The sequence below is a fragment of the Abramis brama genome (assembly GCF_963993115.1).
Source record: "Abramis brama genome assembly, chromosome: 24".
In the NCBI taxonomy this organism is placed as follows: domain Eukaryota; kingdom Metazoa; phylum Chordata; class Actinopteri; order Cypriniformes; family Leuciscidae; genus Abramis; species Abramis brama.
This window is the reverse complement of record NC_139986.1, coordinates 16,772,269-16,795,619: the sequence shown is the minus strand read 5'-3', so window position 1 is coordinate 16,795,619 and position 23,351 is coordinate 16,772,269. Positions and strand designations below refer to the sequence as shown.

Genomic DNA, 23,351 nt, shown 5'->3' with positions numbered 1-23,351 from the left:
CGTTACATTATATGACTACGCTCTTAATCATGCAAATAAATAAGAGCATAAATTAATTATTTGCATGAAAATACAATAACTTTTTGTGCATTTTGACAGGGCAAGTAAAAATCTGAACTGGTCTGACTGGGCCAATAGAACAAATTGAGCTCTGATATATATTGAAGGCCACAGGTGAATGTGACATTTAATATAATGGGTTTATGTGAAGACTTTTAAGTTCACTTAAATTAAAAGTTGTTATATTATTTGAAGCCTAATAAATGTTAAAATCGATAGCTTTAAATTATACTGTAATGCTTGCTGAATGGATATAATTAATAGCTGAAATTGAGAGAAAATCAATTTCATATAAAGACATCAGTTAGCAGTATTATCATTGGTACTGACCGTGACGTATAGCCAAGTATGGTGTCCCATGGTGTATGGTGCATTTTACCCATCCAAGTGCACACACTCACACAAACACACACACACAGCAGCGAACACTGAACACTGTGAACACACACCCGGAGCAGTGGGAAGTCATTTTTTCTGTGGTGCACGGGGAGTGATTGGGGGCTGGGTGTCTTGCTCCAATGGCACCTCAGTTGTGGGTAATGTGAGTGGAAGAGAGATCTGTTCATTCACTGCCCCACTTACACGGTACTGAGACTCGAACGTGCGATCTTCGCGTTATAAGTCCAAGTTAGGTGCGATTAATCACAGAAAAATGTGTGATTAATTAGTAAAATGTTTTAAATCGATTGACAGCACAAATTATATATATATATATATATATATATATATATATGTGTGTGTGTGTGTGTGTGTGTGTGTGTGTGTGTGTGTGTGTGTGTGTGTGTGTGTGTGTGTGTGTGTGTGTGTGTGTGGCACCCCCCTCCCCTTCAAATGAAAAGATGTAAAGAAAGATTAAAGGTATAGTTCACCCAAAAATTAAAGTTTTGTTATCATTTACCCTCAAGTTGTTGAACACAACCTTTTTCTGTTGAACACAAAAGAATATATTTTGATGAATGTTGGTAATCAAACAATTGACGGTAGCCATTGACTTCCATAGAAGAAAAAAAAAAAAAAACTATGAAAGTCAGTGGCTACCGTCAACTGTGTGGTTACCAACATTTTTTTTTTAAATATCTCTTTTTTTTAATGTTCAACAGGAAAGAAACTTGTACAGGTTTAGAACAACATGAGGGTGAGGAAATAATGAATTTTTATTTTTGGGTGAACTATACCTTTAACTCTTTTCACGCTCCGTCTTTTTCTAACTCTTGATATTTCTCAGCATTATAAAGTGTTAAGTCTGTGGTCGTAGGGTGAACTGTACTGTTGGTGGCGCCACTGTCTACTGGAAGACAAAGCCTAGTGTATCAAGAAAAACACATTTCCTTGTACATTCTGTGTACTTCCTTATACATGACAGACAGACAGACAGATAGATATTGCCACTTCTCTTAAAATCTTTTATTTCAATAAATACATGTCAAAATATTGAAGAAAGACAGAATTAAAGTAACTGTCTAGATGAAGAGTTCACATGTGGGAGTTCAGATCATCTGTGTCCATATGGAGATAGACAAACACAGCTGGCCTTTACACTGATCTGAAATCAGCCCTGCAGAGACACCAACACATTCAATATTTGTGATTACACAGCAGAAAATAATTACAGGATATTAAGGGAGTCCTGCAATGTAGTAAAAATGTAGTATTTTTTATTTTTATACTTGATCTCATTCATTGATATTTTAGGCTGTCTTGGAGCCACTACATGACCAACTTACACATTACAAGGTTGCAGTCGGTTTATTTGTAGAATTACTTATTTCATGATTATTGTAGAGAGCTCCTGATTATTTTAAAGCGCTCAGACTTTCTCTCACCACTGTACACCTATTTCACTAACATAAAAAAGCAAGCCATTTCAAATTCAAATAATAGCAGGGCTTGATTTAACCATCTTAGTCTTAAATGTCACATTCTAACACTGAAGTCAGCATCTGAAATACAATTTATGAAAAACTGACAATAAACATTCTAGAGGTCTCGGAAAAGCACGTACTCGTAATGCGTTTCTGAGATTGTGATCATAATGCAGAACAGCTTACAAAATCATTTTAAAGTGGAGATTTGTGAAAGGATGGAATTAATACAGCATAGTCTAAATTTTTCTGGGTTTTTGTTGTTTGCATGCTAAGCATTATTTAACTACCATGTTAGTCCCTCATAAATCATAACTGAACCCAATAATATCTAGCCTATGTAAATCATTGCACATGGCTAAATAATTCATGACTTCTGTCCTATTGATCTAAATGCTATATTTCTAATGAACTGCCAAACTAGCATTATAAACCCATCACAGAGTACTGAAATCTGATTTGCATATTATTAGGCAGAAGTTGAACTGTGTATATAGTTGGTGCATAAGAATATAGCTAGTGCTTGAGGACCACGCTTCAGCCGGAGCACATGCTCACGTCAGTCGGCAGCTCCCGAACCAAAGCTGAGAATCCATTCTGATTCCGCTATGGCTTTATGAATGCTATCGCTAAAACTGCTCAGACATGCTTAGGTACTCGAACGCAGCAGCGGCATGAGCGGTCGACGGAGTCTTTCTCGTTTCAATCTGAATTTGACTCGCTTTGTTCACACAAATTCAGTTTTGGTTTCAAATCGAAACTTTAGGAATGACGCGTTTGATTTGTAGTCAATGTTTGGTGTATCTACATAATGATGTCAACACGAAACTCTCCTACTGAGTGCAAAGGGCCGTTCACACCAAGGATGACAACTATAGCTTTAATACTGTAAAATTTTGATAAGCATTTTAATTCCACACCACAATGATAATGACACAATCACTTTCAGAATACTTTTTTTTTTTTTCTAAATACATAATTGCAGCTCACGCTTAGTAAAAACAACAACAACAGATTATCATCCGTTGGTGTGAATGCTAATACAGTTATTGTTATCTTTATAGTTGTTGTTCTTGGAGTGTACAGGCCTTAAGAGTGGAAAGACGACAAATAAAACCTAAAAAGTTGTCTGTCATGACATTTACGCTTGAAAACCACTGAGTTGTTCACTAATTCACTACATAGTGAATGTCACATAGTTCGCTACACACTCTTAAAAATTAAGTTTCCCAAAATAACCTTTCAGCGAACAGTTCTTCAAAGCCCAATTTCTTAGTGGGAAGAGAGAACCTTTAGTTCAATGAAAATTTTCTATGGATTTTAAAGACTAATTTCCATTGAACTAAAGGTTCTTTTATAGTTGAAAAAAGTTATTTCGATTATTCTAAGAGAGCAAAAACATTCGATTTGTCATTCCATGTCTGATCTTACCGTTCAGACTGTGGAAAACAAATCAAACTAGTTTTCAAACTAGATGTGAATGTGGTTTAGATGGGGTTCGTAAACATCAGATCTCATGTGTTTTTTGCCATTCACACTACAAAAAACAAAAAATTCAAATACGGATTCACCAAAAAAATCCATCAAATTGGTCTAAACAAAGCCTGACATTTTTGAGACCTGATATTGGACCACTGAACAACATGTCTGCTAAATCATGCTATCCCACAGTATGCATCAAAACACATATCGCCATTGAGAGTCAATCACTGAACATACAATGATTATGAAGATGAAGAATGAGAAGATGAGGTTTCAGTCCTTCTCCAAAGGCATATTAGCAGTCCACACAGTGCTCAGCCTGTTATCCAGCAGACCTCACTGCTGACAGGGCAATTTGAGGCACTGAACTCGCATACAGCGCTGTGTGATCTGTCTGGAGGAGGCTGAATGTTCCAGTACAGCTCCTTATTGATGATAACCAGCCAGAAGGGAGTTAACACCATTGCGATGTGAATTTGCCAAAGATTTGTTCCGAAAGACCATATGCGATGTTCTGCTGTTGGGAATGATGATAATACACTGCCTGCAGGCTTTAATGCTATACGGTGTTGCATAGAACTGATTTCTATTTGTGCTTGTGGTACGTCTTTGATATAATCATCTTGTCATCCAAGACTGGAGACAGAGAAATGTCCTCCCTCTTCCCCATTTAGCACCATGATGAGATGTCTTCCATACGCTTCTACAGCAAATACTCTATGATTTTTACGTGATGTGTATCTGCTGTGACATTGAGATCGGTGAGCGCAGCAAGCCCCTGAAAGCCGCGCGGGAGGAAAAAACGAGCGTACGTTGGCCCTGCCTTTTTGCAGGAGGAGGACACCCGACAGGAAGGCACATGGAGGCAGATGTCGGGGCACGCGTCCTCAAATGCGATTAATTTCCTGCATTGAGCGGGCGGGTGGGGTTATTGCTTTGAGGCTGTTTCCGGGACAGCTCTGGCTGCAGTGTCCGCGGTTAAGAGCGGGCTGCTCGAGGGGTTCGGGACGGGGTGTGAAAACGGGGCAGGAGCGGGTGCGAGCGTGGCTCTTGTGGCCACCCGCGTGACAGATGAGCTCACTGACGGTGCCCAGAGGAGGCAGATGCTGCTGCCAGCGCTTCAGCCGATCCTCTTTGTATTTAATGGAGTACCAGGTGAGGAAGATGAACACGAAGCCCACAAACTTGAGGCTGGCGGCCAGGCCGAAGTAGACGAAGCGGAAGGAAGTGACGTCGTACTCCCAGCAAGAGCCGTGAACGCCGCAGTCCTGCTGCCAGAGCATACAGGTGGTGTCGATCACCGCCCCAAAGTAGATGGGCGTGGGAATGTAGGCTGCAGACATGGAAGAAGAGGGGAGTTTAAATTAAATAGGTTTTTCCTTGTGGATTCACTTAAGCTTTCAATTTTATGCTGTTTTTTTCCCTTCATCTTAACTAATTGAAATGTATAATGCTTAGTACTGAGCTGTAATTTAAGAAAGTTTAGATTAGGAGGTGCTATGTGAACAGCTCTGCTGCAGGGATAAACAAGGCTGATGGATTTCATGACAAAGTTAATATTGAAATCTTTGCATTCCTTGAAAAAACATTTTGACTTACCCAGAGTTCTTAGCAGCACAAACTGCATTCCTAAAGCAAACGGTCTTTCTTGCTCTTCTACTGACCTGCAACAGAAAATGATTTTATTCTGTCAGGTACTCTTAATTGCATAGTGTTATATTCAAATCCCTTATGTATAGATTACTATAGTATGAACTATAAAATAATGCATAATTAAATCTATAGTAAGTACATGTAGTTGATATTACCTTTAAATAAAATGTATCAGTTTCCACGAAAGTATTAAGCAGGACAACCATTTTCAATATTGATAAGAAATATTTCTTGAGCAGCAAATCATAATATTAGAATTAATTCTGAAGGATCATGTGACTGAATTATGCTAAAAGCTTTGACATCCCTGAAATAAATTACAATTTTAAAATTAAAGTAGAAAACCATTATTTTTGATCAAATAAAAGCCTTGGTGAGCATAAGAGACTTCTTTCTTTCTCAGACAGTTGAATAATATATATTTAAACATGTCAAAAAGTGCCCAAATGATTTCTATTTCTTTAGTAACTATATACAATAGTTACTGTTTCCTACCTGAGCGTGACGATAATGGCGGAGGGCTGTGCACAAGCTGTGATGAGCGTAACGATGAAGAGGAAGATGAGGAAGGGGATGAGCGTGTTGCAGGTGCGATCACACTTCCCTGACACAGCGAACCCGTTCTCGTTCAGGTAGGTCTTCACTATGACCAGCTGCAGCTGGTTGCCCTGGCCGCTGGTGGGGGGGGTGATGACCTGTCTGCTCTGCACGCATGCACAGTCCGTGTAGTTTCTGATCTACATTCAAAAAAACACATGACACATTGGTGAATGAGATTTAACCAAGTACATCATCATCATCATCTTTGTTGATCCTGGAACAACATTCCAATCAACTAATCAGATTTGAGGGACAAGTTTACAGTTTGTCAAGTTCAGACTTACAACCAGGATAAGGTGCTTCTACATCAGTGTTATTCACCAATCATTTCCCTCTGATTTTAGGGTTATGGGTATGGATAGGACAACATTTTCAGTCAGAAATGTTGATCCATGAACTTGTCTACTTTGGCAAAATCATGGTGACCACGACATTACCACAGATATTAATTTCTGAGATTACTTAAGGAAAACAATGTTAAACACCTTCATTTCACAAATATAACAATTTAAAATTCAAACATTGAATCCGCAATTTAAAAGGTTTTTTATGCATTAAAATTGCAAATGCTGACGCCAACTTAGCTTTCAAATCTGTTTTCTTTTTTTTAATACAATGTTTTTTATACTTTCATTTAAAAGATTATTTTATGTACATTACAACGCTATATTATGTATTATATTACCTTTGCATCAAATTAAAAAAACCTAGTTGAGGGTGTTTCTAATACAGCGGCTGTCGGAGTGACGGACAAATTGACGTCTTTCTCTCTTCTGACTGCCGTGATCAATCTCTCTATTTTTCCCCTCTTTTTGAAAGTTGTGAAAACACTATTATGGAGGTTTTTTTTGCTATTTGAGCAAATGGGAACACAAAAAAATGTTTAATGTAGTCTTTCATTCACCACTATAGAAGTTTAGCCAACTATGATGACTTTTCGCTTCTGAGAAACCTGGAAATGTGAAAAGGGTCCATAAAAGGGACGCTGTATCAATGATCCAGATCAAGAGGCAAGGATAATGAGATTAGATATTTACATGTTTATAGAAATAGCTGCAATGGAAGACTACAGAACATCTATACAGACTGATAATAAATCTTAATCATTTATTCTAGTTCAATGTTTGTGGTTTTAAATCTTGACCTAAAAAGGTTTGTGCTGTCCTTAAAATACAGACCACCTCCAGAAAGACATGAAGTCTGGCTCACCCCAGTGCTGTCATTGCCAACCGTGCTGCATCCCGCCAGACAGGGGTTGAAATATGTGATGCCATCGGAGCCACAAACAGGAGCGTACTCGTTGATCCGACAGCCACAGTTCACATTACAGCCTCCCGTCAGGTTTCTATGGGTCAGAGTCAGTGTCGGCCTGAAGAAAAACAAGCAGAGGACGGACAGAGCTGTTAGTTTGGGAATAAAATGCATAATATTAGCTGCTGTAGGCAATGTTTGGAATAACGTACAACACAACACCTTGTGTTCTGAGAAATCTTTGTGACAACCCTAGGCATTGTATTCATGCATAAGTCAATGATAGAATGTATAAACTATGTGTGTGTCTATATATATATATATATATATATATATATGTATGTGTGTGTGTAAAGAGAGTGAGAAGGAAAGAGACAGACAGACAGTTAAATAAATAGAGATACTGTATAAACAGTTATTTTAATGCTGTGGGAATGTCAGGCAAATTCAAACAGCTCTTTCCCACATTAAACACAGCAACAGCTTTGGTTGACTTTACATTATCCTCACAGATCTACAGCAGAATGAGGGGATGAATCATGGCATAACACAGCCAGCAGGATGGACGGAATGGAATCCAGTCTTTAAACACTAAATGAGACGGACCTCTCTGCGACAAAACTAGACACCATAATAGTCAGCTCTCATCCGTACAGGATTTAAAGGGATAACATGGTGCTTTTGTTTGTCATTTTAAAGCTTGGCAGCTCAGATCCTCTTTCATTTTATATTAAATGGATAAGTATGGCCAGTTCTTCTACATTTTGTGTTCCATAGAAGAAAGAAAGTCATATGGGTTCAAAATGACATTGACATAGACATGATTTAATTAAATATGTGGGAAAATGATTCCTTTGAGCTTCAGTTAACGGAGGCAGTTTTCTCGTCAAGGCCACCCGAGCTGAAGTAGCTGTGCTTAATAAATGAATAAATAATAAATAAGCACTTCTGAATGTGCATGTGTGTCTCCTTTAACCATAGGAAATACTGTCACTTTGAGAATGGCTAACCTTGAGAAGATTAGCGAAAAGAGAAACAGTGTTTGGACGGATGTGGAATGTGAGCGTTGACTGAGCACAGATGCTTTGTATTTCTACACCTGTGTCTCACAGAGCAGCTCTATCTGTTGAAAGAGCCTCACACTTTAGTGCCATGTGTTCCTCAAACACGCTGTCCCACTAGTCAGGGCCGTGCAAACCCACTGCAGACTTCAGCCCTAGAAACCAACTCGTGTCACTCAATAGAGCCTTGTCAGGTGGACGAAAGGAAATAGACAATGGACCTCATAGAGCAGGAATGTCAAACACACGGCACAATTTTTTCATATATATCGTTTTCTTAGTTAAAAGAATTCGCTTTCAGATGGATGATTAAAAATTTGTTATAGTTTCTTCAAATAAATAAAAAATATACGATTTTAAGGAGGGAAAAAGTTGTGTAGGATTTGTTGGCTGAAAAAATGTCTTTTCAGACCATACGTGTAGACATATGTAAGGGCATTGAAATGTGCAACGATGCAAGAAACTGCCCTTGCACCTGCTGTTCAGCATATGCCTCTTACATTGTTTATAGTATTTTAATGTTTGTAAAACCCCAATATAATTGAAACCACAACACATAAATCGGATACCCATATCCATGCAGTATACCTCAAACCCCTGTGCGTTCACTTACCCTGTGGTATAAGGGATATTGATGCCACCCAGGTTTATGCTCTCACAGCCCACAATGAAGAGGGTGGAGAAGCACAGAAGAGAAACCCCACTGCAGATCATGGCCAGCTTGGCTGACTCGCGAGCTCCAAGCTTAAGTTTCTTTATGATGTAGCCGCCCAGTACAATGCCCACGCCTGCACTGGGCACAATAATGACCCCTGAAAGAAAAAGAAGAGAGATCAGTCGTAATGCTTGTCCAGAAAGCCACATATCACAATAAATATCACACTTGAATGAACACATCAATATGTCCATGTTTATCAGAACAGAAGTCTTAAATGCACAGTACATACACACACACACACATACATACATATATATACATATATTTAGTAATAATATTTTAAAATGTAATTTATTCCGGTGATGGCAAAGCTGAATTTTCAGCATCATTACTCCAGTCACATGATCCTTCAGAACTCATTCTAATATGCAGATTTGGTGCTCAAGAAACATTTTATTATTTCTTACCAATGTTGAAAACAGTTGTGCTGCTTCTTTTTTGTGCAAACCATGACATTTTTTGACATTTTTTCTAACATTATTAAAGTCTTTACTGCCACTTATGACGCCAAACTTTTGAACAGTAGTGTGTATATATCATATTTTGGGTGGAATAAACATAGTCTATCATTATAAATGGAGAAGACAAAAAAAAAATCTTCATAAGTAGAGAAGCAAAATGTGACAATGCACCTCAAAAAAGGAATGTCAACATTTCTATTGGTGGAAGTTGACACAAAGACCTGAAGGAATGTGAACATCCTGAGCAGGGTTCACAGGAACATCATGAAAAAGAACAAAAATACTACTATCATGTGGCTGTACATGTTATGGCGCTTTTCCATTACCAGTACCAGCTCAACTCGACTCGCTTTTCGCTCCGTTTTCCATTGCAGATAGTACCTCCACAATAGTACCTGGTCGTCATAGCGACGCCGCAGGAAACTGCCGTGACTTAATCTTTTACGCGAGATGCGCGAGACACACCCGCTACCCACACACACAGGACAATGGAGGAAATCGAGTGTATGCTGTTTTTGGATGTTTTTGTTTTTGCTGTTTTTTATTCAGTATACTCCGTCTGGCGCGTGCAATGATGACGCAGTGAATAGTGACGATTCTCTCTGACCAATCAGCAGTCTGCCGTGTTTTCACGTCACATTTTAGTATCGCCTCAGCTCGCTTAGAACCTCGCCGGAGGTGGTACCAGAGCCCGTCTACGGAGAGCCTTGGCACTTCCTATTAGCCCCATTGTATAGATCTTGGTTGCAGTTCCATTAGAATTCCACTGGAGGTGATCGCGGGCGAGTGCAGACTGAATGGGAGTCTATGGGGCTAGACGGCTAAATGTGTCTCTTTCACCCGATTGCCGTTGAGAAATCTCAGATTTTATTGTAGGTTTTGCAAGTTCAACATGGGTTATAGGTCGAAAGTTGAATGAACGAGTACTTATTTCTTTTCGATTTCTTACAGGTTGAGTTGTTTTTGCCCATAACATGCTAGCATTCTGCTAATGACGTCAGCATTCTGACGTCATTGACATTTTAAAAGACTTTTTAAACCAAATAAGTGACTCTAAAAAATCTAACACCCAGCAATGTGTAATTTCTTTGCATCTCCTTTCGAATACAACATTCAAATTACTAGACAAAAGATTATATCCTGAGAAAAGTGGATTTTGAGGGTTTTTCGCCATAGACCTCCATTCATTCTGCACTCGCCTGCGAGCGCCCCCGCATGGACAGAGACGTGTTACTGCAGCCAGTCCAGAAACCGGAAGTAAGCAGAGAGTGCCAATTCTCTTCCTATTAGACATTCTCTGGTGGTACGAAAAAAAGTACCTGGAAGCAGGTACAGGTACAACTTTTACACAGTGGAAAACCAAACAGAGCCGAGTCGAGTCGAGCTGGTACTGTGTAGTGGAAAAGCTCCTTTAGACTGAAGACTGAAGCAGAAAAAAAACCTTGCAAAAAAAGACTGAGTGACTAAGAACCAAAGATAGACATCACAGGCTGGCAGAATAACAGTGAGGCAGAGCAGCTTCCATCAGCGTGGCACACGTGCTGGCATCACAGCTTGGGATTTGAAAGTCAAAGCTGACTGCTGGCAGTCTGAGGTCACTGTGTAAATCCATTGGGTGGGCAAGGCAAGCACATGCCTGCTTTCAGCACGGTCAAGAGCGAGCTCCTCATAAAAGCACTTATATAATGGCGAAAGGGAGTGTATTTGATCATGTTCATGCTGAAACAATGAAAATTAACATTTTTTTTATTACATACATTACAGAAGCTAAAAATGGTCAAATTAAAATATGTTGATTTCAGTTAGTAAGTTAACAGCTGATTATAGCGCTACCTTAAAAGTACAATGTAATTAAATATTAGCTATTTATATATTCCTTAGCTAACGGTTTAAAGTCGGCGTGAAACGGAAGTTGCGATAGTTTTTCCTTCCCTATTGTGACATATCAGAGTGAAACGGGTTCTCAAACAACAAAACAATATAGGACGGGACTTGATTTTATCCATCGTGCATTGATTGGATCGTTGGATCATTGTGGTGATCATTGGTCGATCTGATGTGAGTGACAGGTTGACCAGCCCTCGCTCCAGTAAACACAAAATAAAATAGATGTCACTGCATGAGGAGGGGAAGTTAGTTTGATTAAAGATTGCGAGGGCACATTTATTAACAATGATGTGCACAGATAAATCATTTATAACAAATGCTGCAATATTCCATTCCATAAAATAAAAAAAAGAATTGTCAAATTTGATTTCACGGTGACTTTAACCTACTATCTTAGCATAGTGATAACAGATAAAACACTGCACTGGTAAAAATCTAAAATGGTATATAATGGTATTTATATAAAAACGGTCAGAATGCACAGCTACTTTTGAAAGGTTTTCAATGAATACATTTCCCAGATGGTGTAGATGCGACATCAGGTGCTAACTGGATGGTGCTAACCTGATAAACTTTGACCTCAAAGCTAAACCAGCGGGGCTTTACTTGATCAGCCAACTTCATCAGGAAGTAACCAGCATAAACAAGCATGAAAACCCATGCCACTCAGCTTCAAGCTGATTAGACCTAACTTCATTACACTCCGACATGTTCGTACACCCACACATGGATAAACACACATACCCTTCCAACCTGACAAGGTGGTAAAAACACCCATTCACGAGACAACCACGGCTGTGTGAAGCCAATACAACGTTCCTTTGGGCTATATTTAGCCAGGAGTGCGTCAGGAACACCTCCCTATCATGAGAGAAGAAGAAACAAGCACTATTCACACAAACCCTCGAGCAGGGAGAGTTTGAGAGGATGTCCTGGGAGACTGCGTGCACAGCTGGCATAGAGCTGCGTGTGTATGTTGAGGAGGAGGGGAGCGTGGGACATGCACAACAATTCCTGTAGGCCACAAGCTGGAGCAAAGCAGGGTGTTAATGACCACAGCCTACTGACAGATCCCTCTTGCACGCACACACACACACACTCTCTCTCACACATCGCTCTCATTAGTGCCGTCTGAGGTCATGTGGACTTGCACAGGCTGTCTGATATCACCCCCATACTCTTAAATAGGGCACTATTTGAGGGGACAGCCATTTGTAGTGGTGTCCGAAACCATAGTGGATCGAGTGCACTCATTCAATCCCACAATGCACCGCAATAACGAGTGTACAAACAATATATGCTCAACGGCTAGAAAATACCATAATGCACTATAAGAGTCACATGCCGAATTAATTCCTACATGTGACCAGAAGATGAAGTTTGCAGCTGAATCATACATCCATCCATTTTCTAAACAGCTGGTCTAATGTGGCTACATAATAAATTACTTTTCAATTGATCATTAAATTGTTTAATCAATGTTTATACAGAGTTTTACATGACAATCAAAGATACTATACATTGTTAAATCTTCGATGAAAATGATTGGACTGAAAGACTATCCTAGTATTTAGACTCTGTATGAGCAATGCACATTAAAGGATTTTAAGCGACCCATCTCATGTACTCTACCGCTTTTATGAACTCTTACCGTCTGGAAGAAGGTACAGAACTCTCCGTTATAAACGGAATAGGTTCAAAAACTCTTTTGTACCGGTATCAATTAGACTGTTGAACATGAATTAGTGAAGTCTATTTATTTTTATGTGTATGAATATTTTGTGTCATTTTTTAATGTATCAGGTTTTGGCAAAATGCTGGCTTTGTCCATTACAAATTTCCCTATCAGGGACAATAAAGTATATTTCATGACAGAGTTGGAGAAAAATAATTTCATTACTAATGGAGCTTCCAGTAGTTAAGTTTCAAATGATTATTAAACAGCAAGCACAAACTATGCAAAAGCAGCAGCCTTTCCGGAACACTCAGTTTCCAAAGTCACTCACTCATTTTTATTCACTCCCTCAAGTGAACTATATTAGTGGAGGAAGGAATAGTGAATGAGGGTATAGGGGGCGATTTTGGACAGAACCACAGTGAGATGCAAGAGAATGAATTTTTTTTTTTTTTTTTTTTAACATCAAGCCACTGTTTTAGTGTTAATTTCAATAACGAATACTTTAACAAAAAAAGTTAGTTGACAACCTTTTTCAATATCTAACGACAAAACGATGACAAGGCGACACCAATGTCATTAAATGATCATGGTGACTATTTCAACATGCAATATCGTTGACAAAAAAAAAGCGACTAAAATATACTTTAATAAAACAAAAACTGTTGAAAAATAGGAGACAAAATATTCCAGACTGTTTTAAACAAGCCTCTACAAGCTTTCATGCTTGGGGTTGCCAGATGTCAAGAGTTTAAATCCCCTAATCAGAACTTTTCTCTTAAAAAAGGATCCATTTTTCTGCCTGGTGTTTTACTCTCTCTAAACCATGGAAGATGCGTCGATGATCTGAGACACCGATAAACAAGTAAGCTACAGTTTAGTGATCTCCATTGAAATAATTTGCTCAAATGAAAGTGTAATACAGTCAAGTCTGTATTCCTTCACAAGCCGCTTGTGCTGTCTGCTGTGACTAAATTTGCAACCAAACCTTCTGTGATGAACTGTAATAAATCCAGAAATGGATCTTAACTATATTGTTTGCGATTGTGGTTGCTGAATAAATGCACTTACATAACCTCTGTGTGGCAATATAGTCTTTTTTGCTGTTGTTTTAATAGAAAAACATTATTGTAATTTGGAATTATTGGAATTACTATTGGGAATTTCACCAATTCAGATTGTTTTACCAGCTTTCATGATGTAGAGAATGCGTTAACTTATATGATAAACAGCCTATAATAAATCAGTACACTAGATGAGGTAAAATAAACCATGCGAAAGAGATGACATTTTCTTAATTTGTGTTTATAAGTGAAAGTGCAAAAATTCAGATATATTCTCAAATAAAAATCACTGCAATTATAATTTTGAGCAAAATAAATTTATGATCATCAATTTAACAGTTTTCACTGACTAAGGGTATGTTTGCACATCAGCGATGTACTAAAAACAGAAAAGTTTTCCGTACAGACGACAAAGTTGTCAAAAAGATTCCCGTTCACACTTATCCGCAAAATCGACTAAAAACGCTGTATTATGCATGCAAGGCCAGTAGATGGCGATGCCACTTTGAAAATAAACACTACTCGCCAAAATGCGCATGACGTCACCGTTTTCACAAATTCACGTTTTTGTAGTTTAAATGGAGACGATAACGATAACAAAGGTATCGTTTTGCGTTTTCAGGCCCTCAAAACGCTGTTGTCATGTAAATAAATGGCCAAACGCATACATTTTTTTAGTTGAAAAGGTGTTGTGCAAACAGCCCCTAAAACTAGACTAAAATTCCCTGAAATTTAGTCGACTAAAACTTGACTAAACAAAACCAGGAGAAGGTTGACTAAATATGCTAAAAATGAAAAGGACTACATTAAAAAATAGACGAAATGAACACTACACTGTTTGATATTGAAGGAGTTTTAAGTGATTGTGAAAACACAGGCTCATTTTCAAGTTGGTCGCGTAAATTTGCCAAGTTGACCAACAGAAAACTGCTTGATTTGAAAGTGAATTCTGTGTGACCAATGCTTCACACATATATCTGTGCTATTGACAATAAACAGTGGACATTTTTTGCTAGTGAAATTTAACTGCAATTCCACTAATGTGTTTGCACCTTTATGGCCAATTAAATAAATGTTAATCATAGGATTATAGGAGATCTAGGAACAGTTGAATCATTCTTTGATTTATAGCACCTTAAATTCCTGTAATTAATTTGTAGGAAAGATGGAGAGTAAATGTAGTTCTGATGCTCCCTGGCCTCAGTTTTATAGTACACCATCTGTCTTCTGTCCGTCTCTAGTTTCTGCAGCTGCAGTCTTTTAGGGTGACGGGAATCTTGGCAGCCATAACTGAGGAAACAGCATAAAACGACAAACTGCTTGCATCTATTGATGTGTAAAACATCCAGGCCTTTGTGAAAGCTCTGACTTCAGCAGGCATATCAATCTGCTGTTACTATAGCACGGGTTTAAATCAGAGAACATGTTTTACTTTCTTCCTTATCCATGAGGGACTGTTGGGATGTCATACATTTCTACCCAGTTTATCAGAGGTTAGCCAACAAGTTGTTTTCCTGTTATAATCTAAGAACACACAAGCATAGTTAAGAGTCAACATAGCGAGCATACCATTAATTCGTTTCTCTCCCTGTATCCTGGCAACAAGCTTGGGGCCACAATAATGACTCAGAATCAGAATTCTGCTAGTTTATATACAGACACTCACGGAGATGTTAATAGGGTTCCTAAGGCAAGGATCATTATTATTATTGCTCATATTTGAACAAAGCCATCATTATTATTATTCATATATGAACAAAAGCTTAACTAATAATAAATTCTGTCATGACAACTCTCAGAGTGTTTGTCTGACAATGTTGATATGTTTGGTCTTAGTGGAATAGATCTGCTATGCTGTTGTTGTTAATTGTTGCTGCAAAGCAAGTATGGGACTTGCTACTGCCAATACACACACACACACACAACACGCTGCTGTGAGCTGCTTATTCTCAAAAGTACAAATTTTTTAAAACACGACAAGAACATCTAGCATTGTGGTGTTGAGTTCGCATTTATTTCTGCTACAGAGCCTTATAAATTACATGTACAGTAGAAGCCAAAATTGATGTCTGGCCTAGGAAAATTGACATCTTCACCCTTTGTTCAAATTATTGCAAATTTATTAAAGCTTTTGAAAGCATATTGGGTAGTTGTGCTTGGAGTCAGTTGTTTTATTTGTAATAACGAAATGAAATCTGTAATTTTAACCCAGGCTGTCATACAAAGAAATTATGAACACATGCAAAAACAGAAGAGAACCAACAAAATATTAGTAACTGATTATGTTGTAATCAGTGTATGCTTTTTCCTGATAGATTTTTGTTTTTCTATGCATTTTTTTCATAGTAAAATTAAACCTGTAGCTGAAGTTTGCCTTTTTTTGCCAAGAATTTTGTCAGATAAATACCTTAACCAAGTGTAATGTTTTGTTGTTCTCATATTTAAAATATGAAAACATTTAAAATATTGTAATATTTCGATGGTTTAATCAAACATGTAAGGTCATTAAAAACAAATACCCAAACCAGTTCCCTCCGGGCTTCACTTTTACCCACTACTGTACGAACAGAGATTATTTTTCAATTTCATTTTTTTTTTTTTTTTTTTTTTTTTTTGATACTTTGATACTTTAGTATATAATACTATAGGAATATACATTAGTATTTATGTAGTAAATAAACTGGAACAAAGTAGCAGTGACCCGTGCTGACAGAAGTGGATGGCCACTGGCCAGTCTCCAGTTACCTTATGAGAGAGCATCTGTGCTGAGATATTTGGACATATGCATGGCTTAATAATGATCTTGAGTCTGAGATGGAGGGCAAGATGTTTTTGAGGGCTTATTTAGATGAGCAAGAACATAAAATAGAGAGAAAGGGCATCTTGAAACCCAGTGATAAACGCTCAAAGAAGGTAGTACAGCTTTATATAGCAGCAATCAAATATGCCTCTATAAAATAAGTGGGAACAGCAGTGAAAAAAAAAACACGTTTTCACGCGTTATTTTTAACACATGTTCTTTAATGTGATGAACAGAGTGTGAATCATGTGAAATGTGTGATATGACAAGAAAGGAAACTATACGTAAAAGTGTTAGGGAGAAAAAAAAGGGAATATAGAATGAGAGATTTAATTACTTATACCCTGAAAACGGGATAATCGTGTACCTGTGTATATGCTGGCATTGGAGGCAGGGATTCCAAACTGCGACTCGATGAACTTGGGGATGAAGGTGATGAAGGCAGTGACAATAGCGCTCTCAGCCGTGTAGGACAGACTCACAAATAGAAACGTCATGTTGCTGAGGATCCTTATGGCAGCCTTGGGGAGCTCTGTTCAATGAAATAACCAAAAAACAAAAACAGCATCAGCAACTATAAATACACTGGCTCACATACCCTGGCTATAGATTACATTAAAGGATTAGTTCACCCAAAAATGTCAATTACTCACCCCAAAACCTTAAGACAATTGTTCATCTTCGAGACACAAATGAAGATATTTTAATGTAATCTGAGAGATTTCTGTCCCTCCATTGACAGTCTACGCAACTACCATTTTGACGCTTCAAAAATTTCATAAAGAGACTTTTCTGAATAGACACGATCGCTTTATATGATGAACAGGCTTTAATTCACATATAAACATTCATCAAAGGACACACCAGATATGGTAAATAGACGTACGGGAACCAATGAGGTTCATTCTCGTGTTACGCAGCATGTTTGAGCTTCTGCAAGAACCAATGAGGTTTGTTCTCGCACATCAAGGATGGTTGAGCTTCTGTTTATGTTCACTGATTTTTATATTTTTTTATAAGTGTAAAAAACCTAAATTCAATCTGTTCATCATCTAAAACGATTGACTGGATTCATATAGATTAATTTTATGATCTCTTTATTAACTTTTTGAAGCGACATGAGGGTGAGTAATTGACAGTTTTTGTGTAAACTATCTCTGCATCGTTATTATAATTCAGGCCAATATCAATAAGATGAAAATTATTTTCATGTTATGGTTGATAACCGTTAAATGGCCACTATTACTAATACTGTGAAGCTGCTTTGATACAATCTGTATTGTGAAAAGCGCTGTATAAATAAACTTGACTTGACTAATAATATATTTTAAATATATATTTTTTTTAATATTTATATTAAAACATTTAAAATAAAACACTAAAGACTAAAAACAGTTAACAAGTGAATTTAGGCACCAAAACATAATTTATCATATGAAAGATACTCATAAAAAAACTAATATAGACTGATTCACAATATATTGGTATCTATAAAATTGGTTATCAATAAAATAAAATAAAAAAATAGCAGAGAGCAAGGTGATACATATATAAAAAACCCTTAAGCTTATCGGTTGACCACTAAAAATGTGCTAATTTCTATAGTCTTCATGAACTGCTTTTAGTCACGACGCAACATGCTTTCTTCTACCAGCTCTCAAAGCAGTCGTAATCCATACTAACAGATAATTACTGTCCTAACAGAGTAAAGACAGCTAAACCTAAACATGGTGTCTCCACAGCTCTTCTAAATTCAATCCGTTTAAATCCCATAGGTTTTAGCTAATGCTTCATCATGTCCAACAAAGCCAATTCTTTTAATTAGCAAGTTATCGCTGTAGCATTGTTTCCATGGTAACCGACTATAATCAAACTTTAATTTGCTTCCGAATGTTGAACTCTTAACCCCTCAAAGCATCTATGGGACTGACAGGAGAGACACAGGAGTTGGTACAAAGCAACCATATTAAATGCTTAAACCTATTAATGAACAAAACAGCTTGTCTGTCTGTCTCTACATCAAAGTCCCAGAAACTACGCTATCCTACTGTAAGCATTCCAGTTATGTTGAAAGCCTACTTGTGCAAACACATGCAGGCCAGGAGGGAATGGAAGTGGGTTACAGTGGGTTTATAGAACAGGGCTTGTCTTGATTGTAGTCACTGCCTTGTTTCAAGGCAGGATAAAAGTTGCCATTAATCTGGTTATAGTTTAGACACAGTGTGACGAGAACAGAAATGAGATTTATATCACTCAATATACACTACTGTTCAAATTTTGGGGTCAGTAAGATTTTTTTTTAATGCTTTTGAAAGAAGTGTCTTATGTTCACCAAGACTGCATTTACTTGATACAATTTTTTTCTTACAATTAAAATTATTTTCTATTTGAATTTATTTTAAAATGTAATTTATTCCTGTGATGGCAAAGCTGAATTTTCAGCATCATTACTCCAGTCTTCAATGTCACATGATCCTTCAGAAATCATTCTAATATGCTGACTGGGTGCTCAAGAAACATTTATTATTGTTAAAAAAGGTCAATATTTTTGTGGAAACTGTGATACCTTTTTTTATTAGGATTCTTTGATGAATATACAAAAATAATAATAATAAAAAAAAAAAATCTTATGTAATATTATAAATATTGTGCTACTACAGTTGCTTGAATCAATGAAAATTCATGGTGTACTGCATATATATATATATATATATATATATATATATATATATATATATATATATATATATATATATATATATATATATATATATATATATATAAATATATACACACACACACACACACACACCAGTGCATAAAAGTGAAAGGCAAAAAAAAGCACATTATATCTTACATAATGCTGCTTTAAATCTTACAATTCCGACTTTATTTCTCTTAAATTGCTTTATATTCACAACGTGACTTTAATTCGTATTTTATACATTAATCTCATTTAGTTACCCACTTTATTTATCATTGTAAGGCAGAAGCAGGTTATTTATTGTCTATTAGATAAAGTTTCAGCAAAAAATTTTCCTCAGCAGCTGCGGTTTGGTAATGAAAAGGACCATATTAGTGATGAGGGTGGCAGAATTGTCATTAATGCTTTTCCCAGATGAATAATGAAAGGCAACTTCTGCAAGCTTGCGCAGTCTTTAGTTATAACTTTTTGAGCTTGATCATCAATCTTCTTGTTCATATCAGCAGCCCCATTTGAAAATCTCCTGACACTAGTGGTCAGCAGCGTGGTATAATTAAATGAGAGAGAGGTGGAGCCTAATGGTTAAAGATCTGGGCTTATAACTGAAAGACTGCAGGTTCAAATCCTGTCTTTATTATATCTGCACCGTAATGCTTTGGACAAAAGCATCAAGTCACTACTTTATATAACACAATTACGCTAAATAAAATAACTAATCTGCAGAGAAGCAGATTTACATTGGCCAAAGGCTTCTCAATATGATGACTGAAGCGCTAATCTCTGCTAATCTGATGTTTCTTAGAATGTGTTGAGAGCTAGAGGGACAAAAATAGCCACATTTTCAAGGTGACACTGTAATATGTAGATGCACGCTTCCTGTAGTGTGCATCATCACATGACCTTTATCAGACACACACCTTTGATGTCCTTCCCAAAGCCCATGGAGGACGCCACGGTCTGGCCTTTGCTGTTGGATTTCTCTTTCAGGACATCGTCATCATTCGAGGTGCTGTCCGACCCGTGCATTTTCTTCTTCTTCTTCTTGTGACGAGGGGGCAGTTTTTTGGGGAAAGTGAACATGGGGAAGATGACCAACAGCATCGCAAAAGCACATAGCAGGAAACCACTCCACCTAAGAAATTACATTAAACAGTACATAGTAATTATAGACGGCTTATATAAAGTGTGACCAAAAATCTAAATAAATGAACTATAATGAGAAATTCTAGCGTTATTTTTTGGCAAAATGTGCTCAAAAAGTGATACATTTTTTATTTGTTATTCTTTCATAGGTTGGAATGAAGCTACACACACCTAAATGCAGAACAGATCTTACCAGTTGCCAACAAAGCGTGGATCACTTTGATCAATGTTGGCAATTGTTTTGGGATCCACGTAGAAGCCAATCAGAACGCCTCCCAGGAGGTACCCCGCAGCTGGTCCCAGAGCACCCATCACATACATAATAGCTAAAAGACACCAAAAAAAAAACACGTTACAAAACAACATCCACATAATAACTTTTTTTTTAAATATCAAAGCATGTCTGATTAAGGCAGGTAATGTTCTCTCCACTTTTAGTCCGACTCTTGACTCATTGGGCGAATGAGTCAGCCACACTGAGACGACGGGCTAATCATTAATAGTGCGTCATGCTTCCACTCAGTTGAGGAGCATCATGTATAGTAGCAGTTTTCTAACTGATACACAGCTCTGTTTATACACCAGTATACGGAGAAGACCTGCTGAAAAACAAATAAGAGAAAAACGTATGAAGCCGGTCTTTTTAGTGAATCAAAAACATGCAGTGCGACCAGTGTAGTCTGCTTCTAGACAAATGACTCTTCCAAGCGATTCTTTTTAGAGAATCAAAAAGAAACTGCATGACCTGTGCAGTCTGATTCCAGAACAAATAACTATTATTAGTTCTTATGACTCTTACGAGTTATTTTTAGAAATTAAAAGACACATGCGTGCCGCATAAAAGTGCCACCAGTGTAATTAACCAATTCCAATAATTTTTTTGGTGAATCAACAACAAACAGCATGATCAGTGTAGTTCGATTTTCGAATGAATGACTCTTCGGAGCTGGATCTACTTATTAAAATCAAAAACATACAGGGTGACCTCCCAACAAATAACTCTTATAAGCATGTGCTTTTTAGTGAATCAAACACACACAGCACAACCAATGTAATATGACTGACTCCCAACAAATGACTCTTATGAGCCATTTTTCTTAGGTAAAAAAAAGAAAAAAAAAAAGAAGTGTGACCAATGTAAGCCAATTTTATTTGACACTGCAACAAGATAAGCAAGCAGTTTTGGAGATTTCTGCCATCATCCATTAAAGTAAACTGAAGCTATAACTGCATGACTGGAAATAGTCCATTGACTGCCGAGAGCACTGACTTTCTTTAAAAAAGGACTTCGGTAGCGTTTCCTAATCCTCGACAGATGCATGCAAGGCTCGATTGCTTTATGTTGTTGCTTTCGAGGCTGGAGGGATGTGTGTACTGTGGGGAGAGCATTATCCCTACAGTCATCTGTTTACGCCTGTTCACAGAAAGCAGCAGTGGACTCTCTCCACTTCCACATGGCCAATGCGGCTGCCAAGCTGGTTCTGATCCAGCCAGAAGTTCACACAGAACTGAGACAGGTGCACGACTAGGCCTAATCTCTAATCTGACTCAATATAGGAGAAGGTTTGGCCAAAGGCCTGCCAGGTTATATAACACAAGTACAAACATGTTGAGGGAGACAGATAAGTCACGTTCTATTTGATGTAAACAGGACTACACTGGCTTAGACTCTTGTCTCCTGTCCTTACGTGAGACCTCTAAAGCCAGAGCAGAGAGAATGAGCCAAATCTAATATGCACACACACAGTCACACTGGGCAGAGAGGCATGACATGCGGGCACAGATATTTCACACTCTGAACCATATTTAGCAATGGGTGATGATCACACTGCGATATGAGACAGGCTGACTTTTGTCTGTTTGATATAATCTGCTTGGTTCCTCCTGGTTCAGACACCACCAATACAATTGAGTTGATTCTTGACAGAATAAAATGGGTGTGTTTGGCAACTTACATTTACATTTACTCATTTAGCAGACGCTTCTATCCAAAGCGACTTACAAATGAGAACAATTTAATTGTTTCTTTTCTTTTGGATGAGCTGATAATAAAATTCTGACCAATAATGATGTGAATTATTTTAACTTGATGGTTGGTATCCAATTAACGGTTGATATTCTAAATGCACTAAAAACACCCACAAAATAAATAAATAGAGGTAAAGTAAATTTAAGGCATAACAACATGACGATACAGCAATTCACTCAAGCATTTACTCTTAATGGGACAGCACTTATCAAGAGATGTCATGGCCAATATTCAGAATTTTCTAATTGTGATATTTTTAAATGATTGGCCAACAAGTTTTTCTGTTTGGTGACTGATTAGTGTCAGAAGCAAGACTTATTTTGACAGTGCTGAGAACAGTGCCTTAGTGTAGATGCCCAGCAGCTCTAATTTTCATCATTAGGTGACTTCATTTGTCTCTGTTTAACAGTTGACTGTCTAATAATTGGAATATTTAAAGTAAAGAACATTTAATGCCACAAACCTTTCAAACTTAAGCATTAAATCGCAAAAAATGCATATATACATAAAACAATGTGCACTTCAGAAGAACTAACGGCTGAATTCTGTCAAGATATGGTACACTGGTTAAGTGGGGTGCTTCTCAATCGGAAAGTTGCGTCCTAGACTAGTAAGGCCACATATCTCAGCTGCCACGTCATGAAGCTCAGTCAAAGGACGTCTCAGTTTGAAGGATCCTTTGAAGGCAACCTTCGTTTCATATACTTCATTCAGCCTATTTTAAAGGATGCATCAAGTGTATCCTTTGTGTCCAGGATTCAGGATTTGCACACATTCTAATTCACAAAAAAAAAAAAAAGATCGGAAACTGAATCGGCACTGAGCTCATTCAGTTTCACTATGTATTGCAAGACAAAAAAATGATTTTGAAGATGAAGGCTGTAACAATGTTAAAGGCTCA

General features: G+C 37.5%; 1 protein-coding gene across 1 annotated transcript in view; it reads right to left on the bottom strand.

Moving 5' to 3' along the window:
* Nucleotides 1-1,442: 1,442 nt before the first annotated feature.
* Nucleotides 1,443-23,351, bottom strand: part of slco5a1 (solute carrier organic anion transporter family member 5A1) — a 44,522-nt gene continuing 22,613 nt past the window's right edge. Inside the window, exons 3-10 of the mRNA XM_084102457.1 lie at nt 20,615-20,747; nt 20,196-20,410; nt 16,942-17,106; nt 8,583-8,781; nt 6,867-7,026; nt 5,553-5,794; nt 5,004-5,068; nt 1,443-4,737 (exon numbers count right to left, since the gene is read on the bottom strand). Coding sequence (XP_083958583.1) covers nt 4,292-4,737; nt 5,004-5,068; nt 5,553-5,794; nt 6,867-7,026; nt 8,583-8,781; nt 16,942-17,106; nt 20,196-20,410; nt 20,615-20,747 — 1,625 coding nt within the window. The 3' untranslated portion in view covers nt 1,443-4,291. The remainder of the gene's footprint in view (nt 4,738-5,003; nt 5,069-5,552; nt 5,795-6,866; nt 7,027-8,582; nt 8,782-16,941; nt 17,107-20,195; nt 20,411-20,614; nt 20,748-23,351) is intronic.